General features: G+C 43.8%; 1 protein-coding gene across 1 annotated transcript; it reads left to right on the forward strand.

The window, feature by feature from the left end:
* Nucleotides 1-5,786: 5,786 nt before the first annotated feature.
* LOC133929076 (protein NUCLEAR FUSION DEFECTIVE 4-like) lies at nucleotides 5,787-7,834 on the forward strand. Its single transcript, XM_062375670.1, has 2 exons — nucleotides 5,787-7,074; nucleotides 7,217-7,834. Exons 1-2 carry the CDS (start codon nucleotides 5,924-5,926, stop codon nucleotides 7,638-7,640), a joined length of 1,575 nt encoding a protein of 524 aa, XP_062231654.1. The 5' UTR covers nucleotides 5,787-5,923; the 3' UTR covers nucleotides 7,641-7,834.
* Nucleotides 7,835-24,632: the final 16,798 nt, after the last annotated feature.

Raw genomic sequence — 24,632 nt, forward strand, 5'->3', positions numbered from 1 at the left:
GCCACGTCCTCCATCAGCGTCACTAACCCCCCCCCCCCCTCGTGGTCGTCGCCTGTTCCAGGGATATGGGCGCCGCCTTCACCTTTCCAACTCGATCCCGCTGGCCACCACCTCCCTCCCAACAGCTCCAAAGCCGCCGCTTCCAGTGGAGCCGCGACCACCGACAAGGCAAGGTGGCCACTAGTTTGGCCACACGTCACCAGAATTAGTGGTGAGAATGGGGTCCCTGCACCTCCAATCGCGTCTTCCAGTAGTTGTTCCCTCTGATTTGGTGCACAGTGAGCTGGAGACGAACCCTAGCTCCATGGCTAGCTGGCATGGACCTTGCTGTTGCCTCCTCCCCTTGCTGCTCGTCGAGATGGTGGGGTTCCTCTACCTTGCTACTCCGGTGGTGTTCTCCGTGCTCCACCTCAGCTTCATCCCGGGCCACCATACTGGTACGACCGAATTTCCATACCCCTGAATGTGCTGGTTCACCTGTGTGATGTACTTTATGCTTTCTGCTAGAAGATGAATGAATGAATCAATGATGCCTAGAAAACAATGTGCGGTAATTTGACGTTGTAATGCCTAGATGTGGGCTTGCTCGCAGAATACTAGAAGGTGCTTAAGCTTCAATGGACCTTAACTCATGGTTATGGTAAACTGAAATATAGTAGCCATGTGATGTGCAACTGATAACACTCCTGCTCATGTTAGGCACAGTCTGCCAAAACAGATGCTGCATGGCTTGATACAATCATATAAAATATTGCCTTTCATCCGACTACTTATCATCAAGCTTGCCAGCTGTTGAAGTCCTTTGAATTATTTATGGATTTGGGCCATGTTTCTTCATAAATTATTTATGTTCATATTTGAGAATTGCTACTGGGTAATTTCTTAGTTACGTGTGTCTATATACCTTTAACCATTTATACCTAACTATGATTCAACTCATGTGTATCTATATTTTCACTGATTTTATGGTCGCAGAGCCAATACTATGCAAGATTGTTAAATATGTCAATTGAATCATTATGCTATCTATTTATATATGTGCTTTGCGCAAGGGATGACGAGCTGGAGCTGAGCAGGTAGTAAGGGTTTGATGGCCATGGGATAAGTTGGTGGAGCTGCTCCAAGATACAATGATGTTCAGAATTCATAATCTCTACCCTCAATCAGTTTGTTTGCTGCTCCATCATATGGAGGATAAATTAGCTACAGCTAACAACCTTCAGTTAATGAACCTGAATGCAAAACATTTACAAATGTTTATAGCATTAGCTTTAAAGAAACAGGTAAGATCCATGGTATATTAAAAGGAAAGATTTAGCTTTATGGCACTTTGCAAATTGTTGATTGACATTTATGGATCAACTTTTGACGTGCAAATAATTCACATTTATACTCACTTACTATATGTTTATTGTATTCCTTTCTCCTTCAAAAGTACTACAATGGATAACCTTAATAACAATCTCAAAAAAAGGAGACTAAAACAATTTGCTTGCTAAACTTTAGATCACAAAAGTCAATGTACAGTTTCCATATAGTTTGCATTTTCACTATAGTTTCTCAGGTCCATTTGTGCAGGAACCAAAACGGAGAGGCAGATCCTAATGGCTCAATATAGGGGTTCCATACAGATGTGGCACCATGGTCATTGCTTACAAGGAAAGCAAGTTCAAAAGGCATAATCTGAAGCCAATACAAGTGAACTTTGTCGAGAAATATGCAACATTACCCACAAACATTCTGAAATTAATTTATCCTTCAATAAGGGAGCATAACACTTTTCCCATTTCCTGGATGAAATGAAAATATGTGATTTATAAGTGACTAGGTGGCATTTTGTGTGAATTCATGTCACTGTGATAACCTGGTAGGTGTTACATATATTGATATGTTATCTGTAGGATTGGGAGGATTTGTGGAGGCCTGAACTTGCTGGGAAGATTTCAATGGTTAATTCTCCCAGAGAGGTCATTGGTGCAACCCTGAAGCATCTGGGATCATCATATAACACAATGGACATAGAAGCAGAAGTCAGTGGCGGTAAGAAAGCAATGTTAAACAGCTTTACACAACTACAAAAGCACATATACACCAAATTAATCATGCAATCTCTGACAAGTGACAATCCAAATATTCTGAACAGCAGATGAATGTGATAGATTCTAAATGCTCACGAAAGCCAAATTATGTTCACTATAGTTATCAAGATTATTTCTGCTTATATATCGTAATTAACTACTTGTTATTAGAATAGATGTTTCTGGTGGAATTTTTACCTAAATTGTGTAAAAATATGTGAGTGCACAAGTTTTTATAATTGATCCATTAGTAAGTTCAAGCAGTCAGGCTGCAGCTGGATAGCTAGCCCACTGTCTTGCTTTATAGGGAATGTATGGTGCTTGATGAATCTCACTTATTTGAGCCATCCAGTTTGGAGAATCTAATAGTTTGTTTAGTTCTAGTTGGTATATATGGTGAATCCAAATCCATACGATCTCAGCCATTTGACTCAGAGGATGAAACGTTACGTTTAATTATTCCCAAAATGGTGGATTGTATGGTAGCATAAATATTGATATTGCCCCACTTAGGAATATGCCTATTTATGTATTCAAAATCATTAGTAATCAGCAAGCGTTATATATAGTTGCACCTTCCCTAACAAATAAACATATGTCTAATGAAAAATGAAAATGCATGTATTTCATTCGTAGTAAATTCCCTTGATATAAATGAATCAACCGAAGGTGCTAAACAAATAGAGATATGGGATGGTATGGACAAAACATATTCCATGACGTAGGGTAATGTGTAATGATTGAACACACAGATAGAGTGCAACATTTGTTTACAAATTAAAAACACTCCTTAATGGAACACAGATATTTGTTTAGAAATTAAGAACACTGCTATCAACTGTTGTACAAGTTCATTTGTCCTGTTTATATATTTGTGATGCTACATGCAAAGGAGTAATTACACTCAATCAGTGTTGTTAATATCGATACAATAGCATGGCATCTACTAATCTCCAAGTGGAGCTATAAAACACCCTCTCATCTTGTGCCTTTAGCTTCAGTTTTGAGTCTATTGCTCGAATCCACCAAGATCGAAACACCTAAAAAAGATTTGGAAACAATAGCAACCTTGATGTGGAAACAAATTCAGCAAAATCTAGAGCAATGCTATTGAGAGCTGACAGGTCGGATTTTAGGCAGGCTCGTGAATTTGCTGCCATGTTATAGTATTCACTAACGATTCAAATCCTGTAAACTCTATTTGGATTGAAAGATAATTTATAGTTATTTTCAAATTATTGTTGACATCTTTAACGAATATGATTACATTATATCAATTTAAGTGGCAATCATGTCTTATTAGGATTGAGGAGGAAAGCTTTCAAGATTAGAATATATACTTACATCATGTCCTATCCAGTTTCTATACAATATCTTGGCCGGTCATTGACTTTAGTGGATAAACTAGGATATGATAGCACATGAAAATAATTGAATTGTCTTATCTAACCTCTTGTAATTCCAATTGAAATGAAAGTGTTAATACATTTTTCATAGTGATAAAGTCATGTCATTTTAAATAAAACTTCAAATATACAGTCAAGTTGCTTTGTGCTCCAGAAAATTGTCAGAAATACAGTGTACTACTTATTTACACACTGTTCACTACCTTCCATCGAAGCATTTTGACTATAGATTTCAACCTGCCCAATGTTTTCACTTGTGAGGCACTCATAAGGATAGTCGAAATAAGAAAGATGGCAAGTTACTTCACCATAAGAAAAGTTGCAATATTCAAGTACAACAGCAGCTATGTGGTATACAATATACAGGAAAGTCTACTACAGAGACATCCTAATACCACTCTTTTTCTGGTGATTTGGAAGTGATTTTAGGTATTGTTGGCTAATATATTAATAATGAGAGCAAGGAAAGCCAGATGCCATGTTGTTTTGTTATGAGAGTTAATTATGTGCATGGCATGCTGTTGTTTTTGAAACCCCATGGCTAGTATTTCATCACAATAGCACAAGTGAAAACATTGTGCAGGTTGAAACCTACAGTCAAAATGTTTTCTTATTTCTTATTCCATGATTTTTCTATTTGCTCTGTTTCATTTGTATTATTTTATATCCTGTGAAATTAGCGGGGAAATTGTTTATTTGAGATCCAAAGTTAGAAAAACAGGCAATTATTTAATGTTCATATCAGCCACACCAAATATTTAAATGGTACAATTAATGATTAAAGATTAAATAGGTTGATTCCTTCTCATGTACAAACAAATTCAAATTACTAATCCTTTATATCTTCTACAGGACATGCATGAACATCACTATGAGCTACTTGCATAATATTGCTACAAGCATTCTGATCATATTTTACAGAAAAACTTGTACCTCAAGATTCCACTACAAATATTATGTAAATTCATGTCATTCTTTTATTGCAGCATCAACATGCTGATAAATCACTCCATTGCAACATCATCAGGGCCGGTCCTGAGATTTCAGTGGCCCGGGGCGAAACTAAAAGTGGGGCCCATTGAACATAAATATTAAAATATTTATATATCAATTACAAAGATAATATTTTTGGTAGAGTTCACAAGCATTTACGATAAGCTTGAACAAACTGGAATGCGTCCGTTACAATAAGCTGGAGCAAAATTATCGTAAATGCTCGCGAGAACAAAATTGTGAGGGAACGGAGTACATGTAAGTATGCTTGCGTTAATGCATGCTAGCTAGGTAGAGATACTCACATGCCTATGTACAACTTGCTGCGTGCAACTCTAGTTACTCATCGGTACATGCAGCAGGTAGCTTACAACTATAGTAGCTTTGGAGCTATCTGCTTGCAGGTGCCAGCACCACAGTACAAACACTGGACCCATTGATCGCTGGAGTAAGGGGGACCTTTCCATATTTCAAATGTAGGTAGAGATACTCACATGCCTATGTACAACTTGCTACATGCAACTCTAGTTACTCATCGGTACATGAAGTAGATAGCTTACAACTATAGTAGTTTTGGGGCTATCTGCTTGCAGGTGGCAGCACCATAGTACAAATACTGGACCCATTGATCGTTGGAGTAAGCGGGGACCTTTCCATATTTCAAACGTGCGATCTCAGCAAGGGATCCATTTAAGGTGGAGCAGAAACTATAGAGGAGAGAAAAAAAAAAGCGATGAAAACTCATATGGCAATGGATGACACATGTCCTCGATCGAAGCTGCGGGCATACGGGACACCTTGGAGTCGTGGTCCCACAGAACGCAGGAAACTGGATTGTCTGGATGGAAGAAAACACGAAATAGGCAAATAGCCAAATAGGCTAGGCAAGTAGGTCACTTGATTTTTTATGGATCAAAAGAACCAGATCACTTGCATCCTATCGTGCGGACTGCTAGACCTAGCTGCTACTTTAGACCTAGTTCTATCTATTGTCATACGGACTATTAAACATGCATACTATATACAGGTACATAAGAAGAGACCCTCAATTTTGAAAGCCCAGAGCAGCCGCCCCGCTTAACCCCTCAGGGCCGCCCCTGAACATCATCAACCTTATATTGACATTAGTACTACATACTATTATTCTACTCTTATAGGCCCTTGTTGTCTCAGCTTATGAGATCACCCGGCTATTTCTTCAAACACTAACCAATGCTTATGCCCATAATTTTATCAAGCGGAGAGTCAACAGGCGCATTTTCTAGTATAAGCTACTCCTTGTCGTAGCGCATAATGGACAGTAAGAAACCACAAAGCCATATCGAAGCCACGCAACAATCGCCGTTGGTCGTTCGTTTATCGACGTCCGGCCATTCGTCGAGATCGCATAAGTACCACACCTCGTAGCGAGGGGCAGTGCATTGCGACGGAAAAATCCTCCCCAGCATGTCTTCTCCTTCGTCACCCCATTGGCTGAGCTTGGTCGGGAGCGTCTGGCTCCAGACCATCAACGGCCCCAACGCCGACTTCCCCGTCTATTCGTCTCAGCTCAAGGAGATCAAGGGCATCTCCCAGGTGCAGCTCAACTTCCTCGCCTTCGCCTCCGACGCCGGGAAGATCTTCGGCTGGTTCGCCGGGGTGGCCGCTCTGTACATCCCACTGTGGGTGGTGGCAATCACCGGCGCGGCCTTTGGCCTCGTCGGGTACGGCGTCCAGTTCCTCTTCCTGGAGAAGGCCGGGCTCGCGTACTGGCACCTATTCCTGCTCACCTCCCTCGCCGGCAATGGCATCTGCTGGATCAACACGGTGTGCTACCTCCTCTGCATCAAGAACTTCCCCTCCGATAGCCGCGTCGCGGTGAGCCTGGCCACGAGCTACCTCGGGCTCAGCGCCAAGTTCTACACCACCATGGCTGAGGCCATCCCCAAGGCGGCGACGGCGAGGTACTCCACGACGAAGGTGTACCTCCTCCTCAATGCCATCGTCCCGATGATCGTCACACTCGTGGCGGCGCCGTCCCTCCGGGTGGTCGAGCTCAAGGACCGCAAGAGGACCGAAGCGCCTTTCCTCGCCATGTTCGCGATCACCCTGGCCACTGGAGCCTGCGCCATAGTTGACAGCGTAGGCTACAAGCCCATCGGGGTCTCGTCCAGAGAACACATGGTTAGCTTCTACGTGTTTCTCGCCCTGCCTGTACTGATCCCGGTGGCGCTCAGAGTCAGGGAGAGAGTGGCCAAGATACGGGAGACCAAGTGGGAGAACCGAGTCCACGACCACGACTCCGACGGGCCCGAGACGGCGGTGTCGGTGGTCGAGCTTGAGGCGGAGGACAAGCAGGAGCGGGAGCAGGGGCAGGAGCCCGAACAGAGTGATCAAGAGGAGGTCGGCGGCATCCGCCTGCTGAGGAGAATTGACTTCTGGCTCTACTTCTTCAGCTACATGTTCAGTGGCACGCTGGGTCTGGTCTTCCTCAACAACCTGGGGCAGATCGCCGAGTCCCGAGGACTCGCCGACGCGTCCACTCTGGTCTCCTTGTCGTCCTCGTTTGGCTTCTTCGGTCGCCTCCTTCCCGCCTTCTTGGACTACTACACTGCAAAGTAAGCACCACTCTGTTCTTCACATCCTCTAATCTTATCAGTCTTCACTCTTGCTGTTTATGCTGAGGCTCGGCATAAACCGTCTTAGTTTTTACTTTGTCCCGGTTCCTGACATCAAAATGCCGTTGGCTTGCATGAGCAGGAGCGGCTACTCCCTATCAAGAACGGCGTCCATGGCATCGCTGATGGCCCCAATGTCCGTCGCGTTCTTCGTGCTGCTGCACCCGCGAGACATGTTCCTGTACGCCAGCACGGCCGTCGTCGGCACGTGCACGGGCGCCATCACTTCGGTGGCCGTGTCGGCGACGAGCGAGCTGTTCGGCACCAAGAACTTCGGCGTCAACCACAACGTGCTGGTCGCCAACATCCCCCTGGGCTCGCTCTGCTTCGGCTACCTCGCGGCGTTCCTGTACCAGAGGGGCGCGCACGGGAGCAACCGGTGCCTCGGCGCCGCCTGCTACCGGGACACGTTCCTCCTCTGGGGCGCGATGTGCGCTGTGGGCACGGCGCTGTGCACCGTGCTGTACGCGCGGTCGCGCGGCTTCGCCGGGAGGCTACCCCGCTAGGTTGGCTAACTTATGTGATGATGATAAAGAAGAGACGAGAGGTTTCTGATGCGTGAGTATAGGTGCTTAGGTGCCACATAATTAAATGGAGAATAAAGTATCTACAGATTATAGCTAGGTGAGGTAGCATTTTATTTTATTTTTCCTTTTAGATTTTTTTCATTTTACTACCTTTATTTTCGTTTATTTATCATCAGTTTACTGTAGCAATTTATTACTTTTTCAAAAATTTACAAATACTTAAAAGTATAGAGTATATTTCACAACGAATATAATGATATGAAAGTTTTATGTATTTATAAACTTTTTTATAAAATAAAATTAAAATTGCTACAGTAAAAAATGTGACAAAGTAAAAACGAAGGTAGTATTAGTTTATTGACTAAGCTCCATGGAGGCTCTGAAAAGCTCAATGCATGTGCATGCTTATGGATGAAAAGGAACAGAGTACATGTAGACGATGCTGGAAATCCCAGTTTGAACGATATTAGCGGTATATTCTATGTTCCAACACGATTTATAACATTCTTGTGATCATCCAGTGAAGTTCTTATTGATTTTACTTTCACATATCAAAAAGCAGCAATTTTTATACGTGACCATTTCCGACGAAAGTTGCATGCTAAGCGAAAGCACTTCCACTCCTATGTGCTTGAACCAGATACACTTAGCTTGTCCAAACCTACGTCCAGACTCCAGTGACGCCAGCGGCGGATCCACCGGCGGGCTGGAGGGCTTCACCCCCTACCCCCGAACGCTAGAGAGCCCCTCTCACACCCCATAATTTTTTAGCATGAAAGAAGAAAAAGAAAAATATTGGATCGGTAGTGACGACTAAAAAAAGGTGAATAGATGTTTAAATTAATTTTTTATGAAATTGATCGTTTTCTTATATTTGATCACTCAACGTACCTCTAAAAGATAATCATAACAGAACGCAATACAAATATGTAGCGAAAAAACTACAACTACCTAAAAAGTGCAGAGACTCCGGAGATGAGACCAGAGAGTCTGAAGTTTTTGAAGAGTCTGGAGATTAGAGCGGAGAGTCCGGAGATTTCGAGAAAGATCGAAAATCAAACTTGAAGAGTCAACAAATGGTGGGTCTCATGGTAGGAATCAAACACTAGTTTCTACAGCAAACTAATTCATAACTCATCTTGAGAAAAAATGACTCTAGGATCAAGAGAAGAACACCCGGTGTAAAAGATGTTCAAGATGATGGTCTAAAGGCAAGGTGATTCAAGACCTTATCATATATGTATATGTATGTGAATTTTATATCTTTAGCATCCAGAAGAATAACCTCTCAAGGTGTTAAAAATTTAGCTTAAAAAGAAAAATAAAATCTACACCGAAAAGAAAAAACTTGCACACAAGACAAAGGAACTAAGAGAAGAAAATTAGAAGTGGAATTCAAACATATGTAACAAAATTAACTTCATTATTAAAGAGATTAGCCTTATTTTACACTGCTTATAAAGATTTTCCTCTTAAAATCCTCACCTATTACATATGCTAAGCACTCATCCTCATCTCCTCTAAAACTTTAGCATAATACTCTCATATGGGTGGCACAAAGGGCTCAAATGGTTGATTCACCCTCTCCTATAGCCATACTCCTCTATTTATAGTTCTATTAAACTTAGTCCCTAAGTTTTCTATCTTTTTTCCAAAATACCCCTCTATTGTAGTACACTCATACCTACCATCGAGGGTATTTTAGTCCATTTTCTTCTTCATTCATCGGACGGCCTCGGCGCCTTCACGACTTGGCTTCGCATTGACGCAAGCTTTACGATGGTGCCACGTACTCCTCCAGTCCTCCTACGATTTTGAGACTAAACTGCGAAACCATAACATGCTTCTCAAAACGTGACCAGCCGCCACTTGCTTACACCTGAAGTAAGCGCTCTGATAATGACGCGTGTCATCCGTCTTGCTATCTTAACTATCGGCAAATCTCTCCCACTTCTGATCCTTCGGGTCGCCTTGTCACTTGCATCGGCATCCCCTTCGCTTAACTTTGTCAACACGCCATCTTCATCCTCCGTTTCATGCTTTGCTTGACATTCATGTGTATACCTAGGATCACTCTTGACTTCGCCCGGTCTTCCTTGATCGTCCGGTACCAAGCACTCGCTTAACTTTGATCACCGACCGTCGATCGTCAAGTTGCATCCATTACCTGCACATTATGAAACAAGCAAACATATTTCTCCATACTCCAAAACATCTCCAGGTTAGCATAATAATTAAAAACTTCAACTTAGAGCATATTTTGTAGAAAATGTGAACACCAGATGTTCCGGTGTGTTCTGCTTCTGAACACTGGACCATTCGGTAAGTGTAGTACTATTTATTCTAAGAAAATTTTGCTCTCTGTAAGAAAAGGTTCTGTAAAAGCTTCCGGTGATTTCATATCCATTACTGGATAATCCGGCATGTGCTAATCCACTGAACCACCCTTCTGCAACCTCTCTGCAATAAAAGGTCTGATGCATTGTCCGGTGTTCACAAACTCAGCACCGGACCATTCAACGTACATATTCAAACCTAGCGCCAAAAATCTCCTCTCTGCAGAAAATACTCCGGCACTCTCTAAATCTATTGCCGGACCATACGGTGTTTGCTTCCATTTCTACTTCAACACTAAAAATGCTCTGGTGCTTACTTCATCGTAACAACAGACTATCTTGTGTGGTCAAAAACCCACACACCGGATGTTCTAATATGGCATAATTTTCTGGACTCTGAAACAGTCTACTCCAATTCAAACTTTAGTTAGTTATAAACAAAATCGCACACAAACAAGGTCATACAAACCAAAATCATTTTAAATTCAATATTATCAATAACTCATCATATACAAACAAACATATATTTTAACTTAGTTTTTTAAAAAATAAGAGGAAGTAGAAAGAAAAAAATCGAGCCCCATCTATATCTTAGACTCTGGATCCGCCGACTAAGTGACACCGTGGTACATTACATACAAAGATGCAACAACGCGGTGGACAGAGAAACATATCATGTTTTGTTTAAGGGTGGACCATATCATGGTTCAAACGGTTTCCAAAACGACTTGCTGTTTAAAAGGTATTTGCATTTGAATCTTAGAAAACACCATAGATTCTACCGAATCCCTCCCACCTAAAAAAAGGAAACCGTGAACGTTCAGTAGTTAGCAAAAGGCGAAAGATACGATGAATTGGCTTGATAAAGATGAATTCGGGACAACAAATGCCGCTACAGTAAGCGGTGGCCGGGTGCAGACGTAATAAAATGGTGATGAGATTCAATAGCTCGCACAGATAAGTTTTTGTCACCAGCATACCAACTTTCAAAGCCGTATTCACCTTCGTATATACTCCATCTAGACTTCCTCAGTCCTGCGCGTGAACTATGTTGCGGTCAGAAACAACTTATTCGATCGCGTCGTAAAGAATAGGAGTACATGCCATGAACGCCACACAGTCTAACCATGGATGCTAAGACTGCATGAGGAGTAAGGGATTATTTGACAGAGCTTCCCGAGCACTTTCTGACTAGAATTAGGGGAGTTCGGTTAAACAGTAACTTTTAATTTTTAGCTCTCTGAGTGAAATTCGTGGAAGTAATTTTTTGAAATGAACTAGAAGTTAGGAAGTTGAAAAAGTAGCTTCCTTTGATTCACTTCTCGCACAGAATCACTTTCTCTATATATTTTATTTTAGAGAATCACTTTTAGTCACAGAATCATTTCCTACACAGAATCACTCTCCGCAGAAAATTTAGATCAGAGAGATCTACCAAACAGACCATAAATGCCTCCCTCCCTTCTTTAATACGCCATTGAACTGAGCTTCACTATTACAGAACCAGCTATAAATAGTGCCTCATCACTGCTGGTTATGCAAAAACCGACAATGAAAGTGTATCACTGCCGGTTCTTGCCCTCCCGTGCTCAAACTATGATAAAACTGTTAAAAACCAGCACTGATATAGACTATCAGTGTCGGTTTGTAACAAAAACCGACACTGATAGTATCAGTGCTGGTTTTTAATATAAACCGGCACTAATGTCTAGCTCGGATCCAAAATTCCAATAAAATAGCGTTTTGGCTCGCACCTCTCGCGTCCTTCGGCTCGCTCGGTCCTTATCCTCTCGCGCGCTCGACTGCCTTATCCTCTCGCATACGCTCACAGCCTCACAATCCCTCCCCCATCTCTCCCTCTTCTCTCTGACCACCGATGGATCCAGCACCGCCTCCGTCCGAGCTCACGAGCTCGACCGCCGAGCTCCTCTCACGCGCTCTTCTCCCCCATCTCACGCCTCACAATCCCTCCCCCATCTCACGCGCTCGACCGCCGAGCTCCTCTCCGGCCGCCTCGCGCAAGCGCCGCCGCCTCCTCCTGCCTCCTCCGTCCTCGAGCTATCCCCCTTCAAGCCCACTCGAAGCCGCCCACCTGGACGCGTACACCCTCTCCCTCCCCACCTCCCTCGCCGGCCACGCCCGTGGCGTCCTCGGTGTTGATGGCCGAGAAGCTAAGGGAGGCCAGGCTGGCGGTGCTGCGGGGGTTCACCGATGAGGGAGGTGCTGGAGGCGGGTCAGATCCAGTGCAACGGATCTCCGCCGCGAACTTGCCCGACGGGCGGCGTCGCACGCCACGGTACTTGGTCTCACCATCTGCCACCCTCCATTAGGTACTTGGTCTCACCGCCGTCCTTCCCCTGGTCAATCACCTCTCCCATCTCTCTCTCTCACCTGTCGACCTCTCAGGCAGCTGGATTGCTGTGGTGCCGGATTGGAGAAGCCGAGAACCGGCGGCCGGATTGCTATGGTGCGGAAGCGGAGAAGCGGCGGTCGGATTGGAGAAATCGATTGCTTCGTGTGTAGTGATTTGTTTGTTTGCTTTGTGTGAAGATTGAGATTTGTTGATTGAGATGTAGAGATTGCCGTTGTGATTTGTGATTTGTGATTTGTTCATTGATTAGCTACACCGGTTGTGATTTGTTGATTGATTAGCAACGCCGGCGGGCACGGGCACAACGGTGGCGGCAGTGGTGGCGGCGGGAGCGCCGGCAAGGGAGTGGCGGTGGGAGCGGCATCCGAGCCGGCTCGGATTCTGCTCCCCACCGCCTGTATTCTTTTTTTTATTCACTGGAAATTCCATTTGTGTCAGGTGCCAAACCGGCAGTGATACTAGTATCAGTGCCGACTAAAAAGTGCCATTGAAAAATCGATACTGATGAGTCTTTTTGCAGTAGTGCTTACACGAGTCTTTTCCTTGTTTCCGTCCCGTCAATCTTCTTCCATATGCATCACTGTCACGGCAGTGTCTTCACAGCGATTACTTTGGTCTATTTTTTGTTAATTTTCTGCCGAGTTGCCGTGGCCTTGCTTGCAAAAGCCATGTTCTGTCGTGGCCCGTGAAAGGGCCACGGAAGGAACCCGCGATGGTAAATCGATCGTCCATCTCGTGTGTACCTGATGTAACAGTCAACCGTGGATAGTAACACCATGGACGTACCCTGCGCCAAATTCTCCTTCGTGACATTGGACGCATGGAAACTCGATCGATATGCGTTTGTTGCCTGCGCGGCTGGCCGTCTTTGTTGCTCTAAATCTCTGACGGACGATAGATCTTGCTAAGTCACGCCAGGATGTGTGAATTTCCATGTTACATGACCTATGTGTGTGACTGGGCGTCCGTACTCTGAAGAAAACTTTAGTTCCTAAACCTAAGTTAATGGGGGAAAATGTGCACGCCTATCAAACAGAAAATCAACATTGTGATCTTCCTCACAAAAAAACATTGCGAGGATCTGTTGGGACGATGCGACATAATTGTAAATGTGATAGGTATGAGGCACGTCTCTTGGGATGGTTGGCCATAAGGAGTCCTCGATCGCATGTTGTGCATTGCCACCGCGTGCATGCAGCTCCCTGCATTTGGTCACTTGGATGGGCAGGCGCTACATATTTATGCGACGAAAGTTTTGCCGGCCCATCGGCATACTCAGCTCGTTCCGGTGTTGCGTACGTTTGGTCGGCCAGATCAGTATGTGTAAGTGCAGCTGCGGCATATGATCGACGGAAATGTCTGGCCCGATCCCTTAACGCTTACACGCATGCCCTCGCCCGAAGTGTGTGATAAAATTCTCGAACATGTGTAACACCCTACGTTTTTGTATTTAGAAAAATAGTCAAAATTCACTCATGTTTAAATTTTTTCTTTGATAATTAAATCAACATAAAACTAGGAAATATATGTGTATGTATATATTCGTATGTGTATATATACATGTATATTATTATTGGACTATGAATTTCAAAATTCACCAGAGTTAATTTCTAAATTTAAACTTTGCATTAAATTCAACAATTGCATTTTTTTTCGCTTTCTCGGAGTCCTTGTTTCTTTGTGTAGTGATTCGAATTTGAATATCTCTCAAATTTGAACATGTTTTAGTTCTTTTTGGCAGTTTCCTAATCCAAATCTTTCTGTGAAAATCTATCTTCCGATCCACATCCCATTCAAATGTTAGAAATTCAATCAACTGAATCATCGTCTAAATCAAACCCTAGTTGAATCGCTAGATCTTTCTCTAAACCCAAATCCAACTCTAGTTAATAATTCAATTTTAAATTGAATTATCCTAGATCGACATCCCTTATCCCAAAATCAAATCCCAAATCTCTCAATTCCAGACACATTCAAATCCTCATGGATTCGTATTTGAATGCAAATTCGAATCGTTCAAGATACATTCAAATGTTTTCCAGTTCAATTGCTTCATGAATTCAATTCAGTTCAGTGCAATCGGGATTCTAGCTCAAATCTCATATTTCAAATCCTCACTCCAAAATAATGTCAAATTCATATTCAAATTCATTTTGAATTACACCAACTCAATTCGAATTCAATTTATTCAAATTGAATCATCATACATCCAATTACAAATTCAAATACATAAAATTGAATTTTCTTTCAAATCTTTCTCTCTGTCAGTTACTCTTCATCATCTTGAAGGTTGCAGTTACTATTCATCCACTTAGAGAGCAACCACCACTCTTCTCTCCTGTTCACACCACCTCTCTCTGGTCTTTTCACAGGCAGCAAAAGCAAACTTCCTCTCCTCCTCTCTCCTCTTCCTTCACCTACACACACCCACATCATACACAAGCACACAACAACACAGAGCAGTAGCCCTCCCCTGCTCCTCTCTCCTCTCTCTTCACCTGCATACACACAAGCATCCACCGAGCACTGAGCATACACATCACACAGTAGAGTAACATGCCGCCTCCTTTCCCCGCGCTATAGCAAGCGCGCTCCACCACGTTGGGCTGCACTCCAGCCAACGCGTCGCATTCTAGCCAAGTGGCCTGGCCTCCGGTGCCTCCAGCGCACGCCGGTCTGGCATTCCCCGCTGAGCCACCGTGCCCGCTCCACCGCGTCGGGCCGTGTCACCAACCGCTCGGCCATGCTCAGGCAAACACGCCGCGCCACGCCGTGCCACACCGTTCAGGTGGCCCGGCCCACTGCGCCTCCAGCGCATGGCGTCCAGGTGGCCCGACCCACTGTGCCTCTAGCACTTGTCGCTCTGGCCTTCCCCGCTGAGCCGCCGTGCGCCATGAAGTTGCGTGTGCTCTTGCCATCCGTCCTTAGTGAGAGCCCCCTTCTTCCCTTCTCCCTGCTCCTCACCATCCCGAGAGCCACCAACCCGCGATGCCGCACCCTTCGCCTCCCCTGTTCAGTCGTCAGCTCACCGCGTTGCCGGCCTAGCCTTCCACACCCACACGCCGTCCCAGTCTCGCCGCCTAAGCCGTTGCCGCGGTGAGCCCCGCCCGGCACCAAGGCATCGTCGGCGAGCCCCGCTATCCCCGGCTGCGTCTCACCCTGGCCAGCTCCTCCCTCTGCTCCACCGCCCCCTCTCTGCCTCCCCTCCACTCTCCCCTCCGGTGTCGTCTCTCTATTGCGCGCGCACACGTGCGAAGAGTCCACCGCCGTGGAGTGTGCTGAGCTCACTGCCCCAGCCGACGTCCTCTCTTCCCCGATCGCCATCCAAACATCTCCCTCTTTGGCCGACCACCGCCCTTCGGCCTCCGTCCCCACCAACCCACTCTCTCCCTCTATGAGCCGCCCGCACAAACCAGTCCACCAGCCTTATCCTCTCCCTCCCTCACTAGCACATGGGCCCCACTATCCCCCGGTCCATGGCCTTTGGTCCATGGTGAACCACGCGCTCGACCCCCCCAGTCCACCGAGCCGCGGATAGAGCCCACCGACAGCACACCCTCCAACCCACGGACCCGGTCCACTCTGGATCCCGTCACAAGCCCACTGGTCCATAGCTTTATGGACCAAGTCCGTGAAATAGTACCCTTTTTCTTTTTTTTAGGATTTTCTTTTCGGCAAATCTTTTGATGGTCATATCTCCTCCGTTTTAACTTCAATTTCGGCGATTCTTTCACTAATATTCCTCTAAAACCATAATCTAGCTCACTGTCAAATCTTGTAATTTTTTGAGCTCATTTTATTTTCTCATTCGATATTTATTTTTGTCATAGTGCTTTAGCCTAGAAATAGATTTTTGCTGTTTAGTTAGCCGACAAATATATTTAGGTGTAAAGTCATCCATTAACCATGTTTAGGTTTATGAACGTATATTTAAATCTCCGAGATTAAGTATAGATTTATCCTTTTGTTAATTAAAATATTTTTCAAATTAGATTAAGTATGTTGTTGCTTTTTGTTTAAATGTTTAGAAATAGATTATTATTTCATGGCTATAAGATTTAATCTCAATATAATTAATGTAATAAGTTAACTAGTGTAGCTGCTACATAAATAAATATCAGTTTTTATAATATAATAGACTAATTTAACGTTAATAATTAATTAGATTAGTTTAATATAGTAATTTAATCTTGTTAATTAATTACATGTATACTTTACGATAGCAATAGAATATAGCTTAACTGGTATAAAAAATAAATAACACTAGGTAATTAAGAATATATCCTAGATAACCAGTATGGATTAGTGCTATAGATTATAATATTTAATCTGACACTTAAGCACATGTACTCACCTAGAGGTATACTTATGTATATATGTATATATGCTCACATACATATAGACGTAAGTATCACACATACATATATGTCTGTACACGTGCACTCATTTACACGTAGAAACTATAATTGTCGCATTCCGACAGTTAAGCTAATAAATAATCACCTAGTTGATCGTGACTTAATTATGCTTCCTCTTAAAAGTTGATACAATAACTAGGTTAACAATTTGACCTAGCTTCGCTAGATAATCCCGCTAAGCTTCATATGTCAATTTCATATAGCTAAGAGTTACCGATCGTCTTTCCATTAAGTTAGCTTTCGTTATTTTCTCAGTCGTTCTTCTTTCGCTTTAGTGTTCATTTGCTTAGTCGTTGTGCGCTTTTTATCGTTAATCTGCGTAGGTTTTAAGTCAATAATCTAAGCAAGGACATGAGGAAGGAACTGAAGGCAGGAACCGATGATAAAGAACCCGGAAGACTCGAACGGTAAGACCAATTAAGAATTGACCTTCGTCAAGAAAAATCGTAACTCCTTTCATATTGAACCCATATTTGCAATATAATAAAATGACAAACTAAAACATAACAGTTATATATGCATGTTATATAATAGTTTCTTTTTAAATATTGGTGTTAATTATAACTTACCGCTCTTAATACTTAAAATGATAACCTAGATTGTTTCCGATACTTAGGGTCCTCACACACGTGCATGTCACCGGGCGAGGAATTTCAGGACGTATGGTAAGCATCACCCGAGCCACGCCTCCGACGCATGCGAAACGAGAGGGAATCCTACAACTCTTGTACTGCGACAGTGCCACGCCAGGCCAGGCACGTCTAGTGCCACTAGCCACGGTTACATGGCCGACCCGGCCCGAGTGGGCCAAGCGAGCAGAGAGCGAGAGACCGTGACCTCCCTTCCTCCTCTACCAATTAAACCTCGCAAGATTCCTTCCTCCCTTCACCTCTTGCGATCGCACGCCCATGTGCATGCGCGGTCCAGGCTCTGCAGCTCAGAGACAACAGGCGATCGGTCGACGACGAAACCAGTAAATGCAGTTCATGTTGGTGCGTGGCGACGAGACGGGTCATCCTTTTTTTTTCCCGTTCGCAGCTAGAATGATGAGTGAACCGGCTGGGAACATTTGCGTTATGCTCGATCCGTTTAGATTTCCCTAGCTTCGTTCACATCCGTATAGGCCGTGATCCTTTGCAGCATGCATGCGGTGCGAGTAAAAAGGGTCAAAGAAAAGGAGAAAGTAAAGCGCGTTTTATGTTCACAGTCCACTTATAAACTTGTTCTTTACTCAAAGATAACGCATTAGAAGGCAACCAGTGGTATGTTTGATTCTCACTCCACTTAGTTCGCTAGTATATGCTCCACTTATGTTGATTTCGATCAGGAACTACGGGAGATCGTGTTCATTCAAAATTCTTTTCGGCTCCACCCTCACGCGTGATAGGAAGAGGAGGAAAGAGACGCCTGTAATCAAAGCCAAAAGTAGCATGCCGATAGATCGATCACACCTTCTTTTCGGCTCACACGGCCACACGCACGCCCGTACGAGCAGCGGGGTGCGCGCGGTGTCCTCGGCGCGAGGGCACAGCGCCGCGCCGAGTCGGCTGCTCGCTCGCCGGGAACAAAACGAGCGGGCACGTCGCGGCTGTGAGACCTTACAAGGCGACGCGGACGCTGAGCCGGAGGCGCACGCTTCCGCGAGTGGGCCGTCCGCATGCTGTGGCTGTTACACCATCCTCACCATATTTTTTTCATTTCATTCCCTTCTTAATTTCTATCTCTATTTCTATTTTTTTATTATCTCTTATCTATAATAATTTTTTTAAAAGATTTGTGAAAAAAAGAGAAAAAATCTCGTCCTAAAAAGACCTTGAAAAACACTTTTAATGAGAACCATGAATAAAAAATTATTAAAACACTGAAGAAGAAAAAAATCTCCTTATCAAAAGATTCTGATGTAACGAAAATCAATTAGGGATAACCTTATTGCTGAATCGAACGAGACGCTTCCGTGGGCGCCGTCGAACGCGTGCGTGCATGGCGTGCGACCGTCGTGCTGTTGGGGCTCGTTTGGATTAACCACCGCCCCGCCAAAACATGGTCGTTGACCCGGTGAGTGGATAACTGTTTGATTGAGCATTAATTAATTATTGGCTCGTTTAGACCAACATTAGGCCGTGTAGTTTATTTTTGTGCCTATACACCGGTGATGCGAAATTGCTTGCCAATCTTAAATGAGCCAGCGTTTTAACAGGTTTAGGCAGGGCACAATGCACACGTGCCCTTTGGTTCCTTCTTTTCCCACCGTGTACGTTGCGGTCGATTTCGATCCGAACTGTGGATATACGCAATAGAAATATTTTTCCTCTCGTTGCTGACGCGACCACTAAAATATTCTAGCTAGTTATTAGAGTGCTCAAAAATCACTGCAGGCACTAACAGAGAAAAACCATTTCGTAGTTGGTTAAAGGAACGGAAAGGCGTGACGCTGACAAGCCATTATGCGGATAACTCAACCGGCAATACAGGATTGCAAGATGCTTAGCACACTGAGACGCTGATGAGTGCCAGTCAAGAATAAGTGGACGGTGACGTGCTCGGCTCGGCCAGGTCTCGCGGAGCGTCACGGTGACGCGGCCGTGATGCCATAAGCCATGGGGTTTTCTTCTTCTTCGAAAGGTGATAGTGAACTATGCACGGAATTGATGCCTGGCTAGATATCGCCCGACGCGTGGTTCCCGTCTTAATTCTGGCTGTCCGAATGCCTGCGCCCTGGTCCAAGCGTGCCGCAAATGGCAAAGCCGGAACAAATCGTACATGAACATCAAGGCATCGCCCCTGGCCGGAACATTTCTAGACCTACGTACATACTCGGATATTTGATATTCCCGGGCCAGTGCTACGTGTGCATCACGCTGATGCAGGCCCTGATGCAACAACGAAGGATCGGTAACATTCCAGGAGATTTGGATTAGGATACTAAAGTTAATCAGTTTTTTTTAAAAAATTAGATAAATTTATATCCATTTGTATCTAAATGTGCTTTAAATTCATCTAGTATATCTACTCTACCGTTAAAAAGATTTACAACCTATAACTAATCCTAATAAGCTACTTAAGAATATAAACATACAAAGAATAAATTGTAAGAAGTAAATGTGAAAACGTAAAGATAGTAGAGAGAATAAACTTGATATAAAGGATTTTTATCATGTGGTATCGATGGCATAAACGATACTCCTAATTTACATTGGAATAGCCACCTAAGCTATAGCTCTCGGATGACATCCGATCATGACCCTTGAGCCACTTAGACCTCAAATAGGTTGAGCTACCAAACCACCAAGTCATCAAGGTAAAGTCTCACCATAAGTCTCTATTCCAGTCACCGTCTACACTTTGGAGTTTAAGCCATCAAGACAAGGGTCTCCGCGTCCTATATAGAGTCTTGCTACCGCTCCACACCAAGTCAGAGGGTCAACAAGCATGAGCCATCAAAGCTCACAGTGCCGACGTACCACTTGGTCCAATATAGGATCACTCATTGATCCTCTCTCTAGTTAGCACCACCTAGCAACAACTCTCCCTACATCTATTAATACTAATCACTCTCTAATTATATGTTTAATTGTCTTAGATGATCATTTTAAGCACTTTGGTGATTTGAATGTCGTCTCAAGTATCTATAAGTTTTTCTGGACTCCAGCACACTCAAATGATTAGGTGGTGGAAATTTATAGCTCAAACTCGTGAACTAACCGTTACTCTAACGACCCAAACAGACTGTGAATACCGAAAGATCCAGCGTTAACAGCAGTACAAACACTGAACCATCTGCTGTGTATAGCAGTAGAAACATAACCATTAGAACCACACTCAAACACAATGTGAACACCGAATATTTCAGTGTAATCTTTAACTCTATAACCAGACTATCCGGTGTGTATGTTTATGTGCATAGCCAATACTCCTTACATCAAACTTAAGCAGAAATATACAATTATTCTTATTCTAGTGCTACCGAGGTGAGAAAAAATAAGAGAAAAATAAAAGAAAAATAAAAAATTGTAGCATTATGCTATGTACATATTTACTATATAAGAAAAAAAATAAGTAAGTTGTGATAGGAAACTGATTGACTAATACATCTAATGATTGATTAATTAAAATTCTTTCATCTGCTCTATTTCATCAAACTGGTCATTAGTGATGGGTCATAACTTTACCGTCACTAATGACTCTCTAGAATGACCTATCACTAATGAGTTGATTATTAATTATGGGTCACAATTTTATCCGTCACTTATGACTGGTAATAAATAACGAGTCATAACTACGACTCGTCACTATTATCATAAGTGACAGATCATATTACACACCGTCACTAATTTTATATCTTCTTTATCTATTTTTTATGTAGAGTATGTTATCATTAATTATTAAAATTATATATATATTTAAAAATGTCGTCTTCGCTAGAAACGTCTTATTCTGAAAAATGTTGGATGCTTACTGTGAATTATGATCTCGCTCTATATGCGCGTACAGCGTACTAGAGATCGGCTTTCTTCAGAAACTGCATGTCAGAGCGAAATAGTCTTTGCCTGTCTTATTCATTGGATGCGTGCTGTCTGCCCGGTACCGATTAGACCCATCTATTCCACGACGCAACTAGCACAGACCGAACACTACAAAAGCTAGTTTGTAGGCTGCGTGCCATGAGCCCATGACATCAGCTTTAGCTGACAAAAGTAGTTACTTGCAGTGGCCAAGGGGAGCAGGAGGATATATTCATTGGATGATGTGGTGCGATACGCCTCCGATGAAGCCAAGCCGGAGCAGTGAGATTTTTCGCGCGCTAGCTAGCTTCTGCCTTCTGGAAGCTCGTTCGATCGGGCGATCAGCTGCTGCTTCTCTCTGACGAAAGAGCCAGCCGAACGTGTGCGTGCATGATGATGGCCGGCACATGCATGCGTGCCTGCGTGGTGCAGTCCTTTTTTTTTTTTTTTTTTTGCTTGCTTCTTTTGCATGAGACAGGGGAGTGTGACTTGTGCTGCGTGCCGGTGTGCGTAGATTGGCTTGTGGGGTGATGAGATATTTAGGGTCTGCAATGGAGTGCGGGCAGGCTACACTCCTGCATGCACTACCAGAAAATTGGTTTTTAGTGACGGTTTCGAAAGTTTGTGACGGTTATGCTCCAACCGAAGGGAAATATTTCACAATCGTGACGGGAATTGAAAAACGTCAGGAACTACCAATGAGTTCATGTCAGTTTTAGAGTCAGCCTTCAGGAAACAAAAATCCGATAGGAAATGTCGAGCAGATCGTGACGGTGGTGCAAAACTGGCAGGAAAGGCGGTTCCTGACGTGGAGACGGCTCATAGGAAATGAATTGGTGAGTTGGCAGCAATACTACGCGCGAAGACTTAGCCAGCGCGCGCTAAAATTTCGTGGCCGCCCGCCTGGTGTGCGGGTCCACACGCTAGGTTCCATGCGCCAAACAAAAATACCCTTCACATCTTGTCTCGCGCGCATAACCTATTGATCCCCAATCCCACTCGCATGTTGCCGCCTAGCTCCTAGTCACTCCTCTGCTCTTCCGAGCCAGCCTCCTCCCAATCCCGCCACCCCACTCAGCGCCTCCCCCTTCAAAGCTCATCCTCCCTATCCCACCACCGTGCCTCCGTGATTCCACATCCAAGCTGCCTCCTTCCGCCTCCAAGATGTGAATCCCCAACCACCCTCCCTAGTCCGGCTGCCATCTCCACATTCCTTGCTCACCGCCTACAAAGCAGCACGGGGGGAGGAGCTCAGGTCCCACAGCACTGGCCGCCACCTCCACCATCCACACATGACCCTCCGCCTGCCACAAGAGATGTAAAAGGAGGAGCCCGACCACCACCACTGACTCACTATCACTGGCCACAAGAACTCTGGGAGTAGGGAACATAGCCAAGAGCATCTGCAGCGAGGAGGTTGCTTTGAGAACCACAGATCCACCGTTGATTAGAAGACCATGACCACTCTCTGCGTCCTACACCTTAGGTAAACATTTTCTCCCCTAATTATAGTACCAAATTAGTGTGACGTGAGAAAATTATTTCGGATTTATCCTACACATCGTCAGCTAGCTCAGTCCGAGTAGTAATTTCGTGGTTCTATGATTAAGAGGTTCCTGAATGTGCCAGTTATAGTGGTTGAAAGCGTGGTAGATCGACCAGTGATTGGGTTGAGCATACAAAGGAATTCTTGAATCTCGCCTTCTCTACTGCTAGTGTAGTACAAGATGGTGCCATTAAGTGTCCTTGCTCTGTGTGTCGGAACTATTTTTTACATAAAAGGGGCAAGGTAGAGCTGCATTTGTGTCAAAATGATTTCAAAGGAAACTATAAAATTTGGATTGCACATGGTGAGAGGCGTGGCTAGGAGCAACATGAACCTGAGGGTTTTGATGGCAGTGATAGGATGGATACTATGTTGACTGACTTTGCTGGTTCTTGCCCTCCAACAATTGATGAGAAGCCAACACCTACTGCTCAAGCTTTGTATAGGATGGTGGCTAGTGCTGATGTGTTAGTGCACAAGAAAACAACACACTCAACTATGTCAGCCATAGCTCGGTTGGTATGCATAAAGTTACAGTACAATATTTTTGTTAACTGTTATGATGACATTTTGGCACTGATCCATGAGCTCCTACCTAATGAGAGTAAATTGTCCAAGGATTTCTATCATTCAAAAAAATTGTTAAAAGGCCTTGGTATGCCATATCAGAAAATTTATGCTTGTTACAATAATTGCATACTTTATTACAAAGATAATAAGGATAAACATAAATGTGACTTGTGTAATACCCCTTGCTATGACGATGGTTCAAATAAGGTTCCATGTAAAGTGTTGCGGTACTCACCCATAACAGATAGGTTACAAAGATTGTGTGCACATGAGGAGATAGCAAAAATGATGCGATGGCACAAAGAAGCTCCATGCTCCAAGTCCAGTAAAATGGAGCAACCTTGTGATGCTAAAGCTTGGCAACAATTTGATGTTGATTTTCCTAACTTTGCGCAAAAGCCAAGGAATGTGTGATTAGGTTTTGCAACATATGGTTTCATACCTTACAGCCTAGGGGTTGCATCTTATTCATGTTGGCCAATATTTGTCATTCCCTACAATCTTCTGCCAGGTATTTCCATGAGGCAGGAAAACATCTTTGTTTCTCTTGTTATCCCTGGTCCCGAACATCCAGGTAAAAAGATTAGTGTCTTAATGTAACCTTTGGTGGATGAATTGCAAAAGTTGAAGGAGGGCATTGAAACATGGGATGCCTCACTAAAGCAAAATTTCACCATGAGAGCAGTATATCTATGGTCGATACATGATTTCCCTACCCTTGGGATGTTTGTTGGATGGAGCACCCATGGGATATTCACATGACATCGGTGTTTGTGTGACACCAATGCATTTTGACTCACCAGTGGTGGCAAAGCATGCTGGTTTGATTGTCATAGGCGCTTTCTTCCTAAAGTCTATGAGTTTAGAACCCAAGCAAATGCATTTAGAAAGGATATGATAGTGCTAGATAAACCCTCAAGGCGTTTGATGGGAGAAGAAGTAGGAGCCCAAATGAACCTCCATGTACGTGATACTAAGACCTTCAATAAAAGACACAACTGGACACATGTTAGTGGTTTTTGGTAGTTGGATTACTTCAAAAAGTTGCTAATTCCACACAATATTGATGTAATGCACAATGAGTAAATGTGGCTAAAGCTATATGAAACACATGCTTAGATATAGTAGATAATACTAAAGATAATATGAAGGCAAGGCAAGACCTGGCACTGATTTGCAATCGTCCTTCCTTGCATCTCGAGTTAAAGCCAAATGGCAAGTGGCATAA

The sequence above is a fragment of the Phragmites australis genome, chromosome 9 (genome assembly GCF_958298935.1).
Source record: "Phragmites australis chromosome 9, lpPhrAust1.1, whole genome shotgun sequence".
Classification (NCBI taxonomy): Eukaryota; Viridiplantae; Streptophyta; class Magnoliopsida; order Poales; family Poaceae; genus Phragmites; species Phragmites australis.

What these genes read in the sequence shown, in the direction of transcription:
- LOC133929076 (XM_062375670.1), top strand. Translation starts at nt 5,924, where the DNA reads ATGTCTTCTCCTTCGTCACCCCATTGGCTGAGCTTGGTCGGGAGCGTC. An exon ending in TTGGACTACTACACTGCAAA is followed by an intron (nt 7,075 to 7,216) that starts GTAAGCACCACT and finishes TTGCATGAGCAG; the next exon opens with GAGCGGCTACTCCCTATCAA.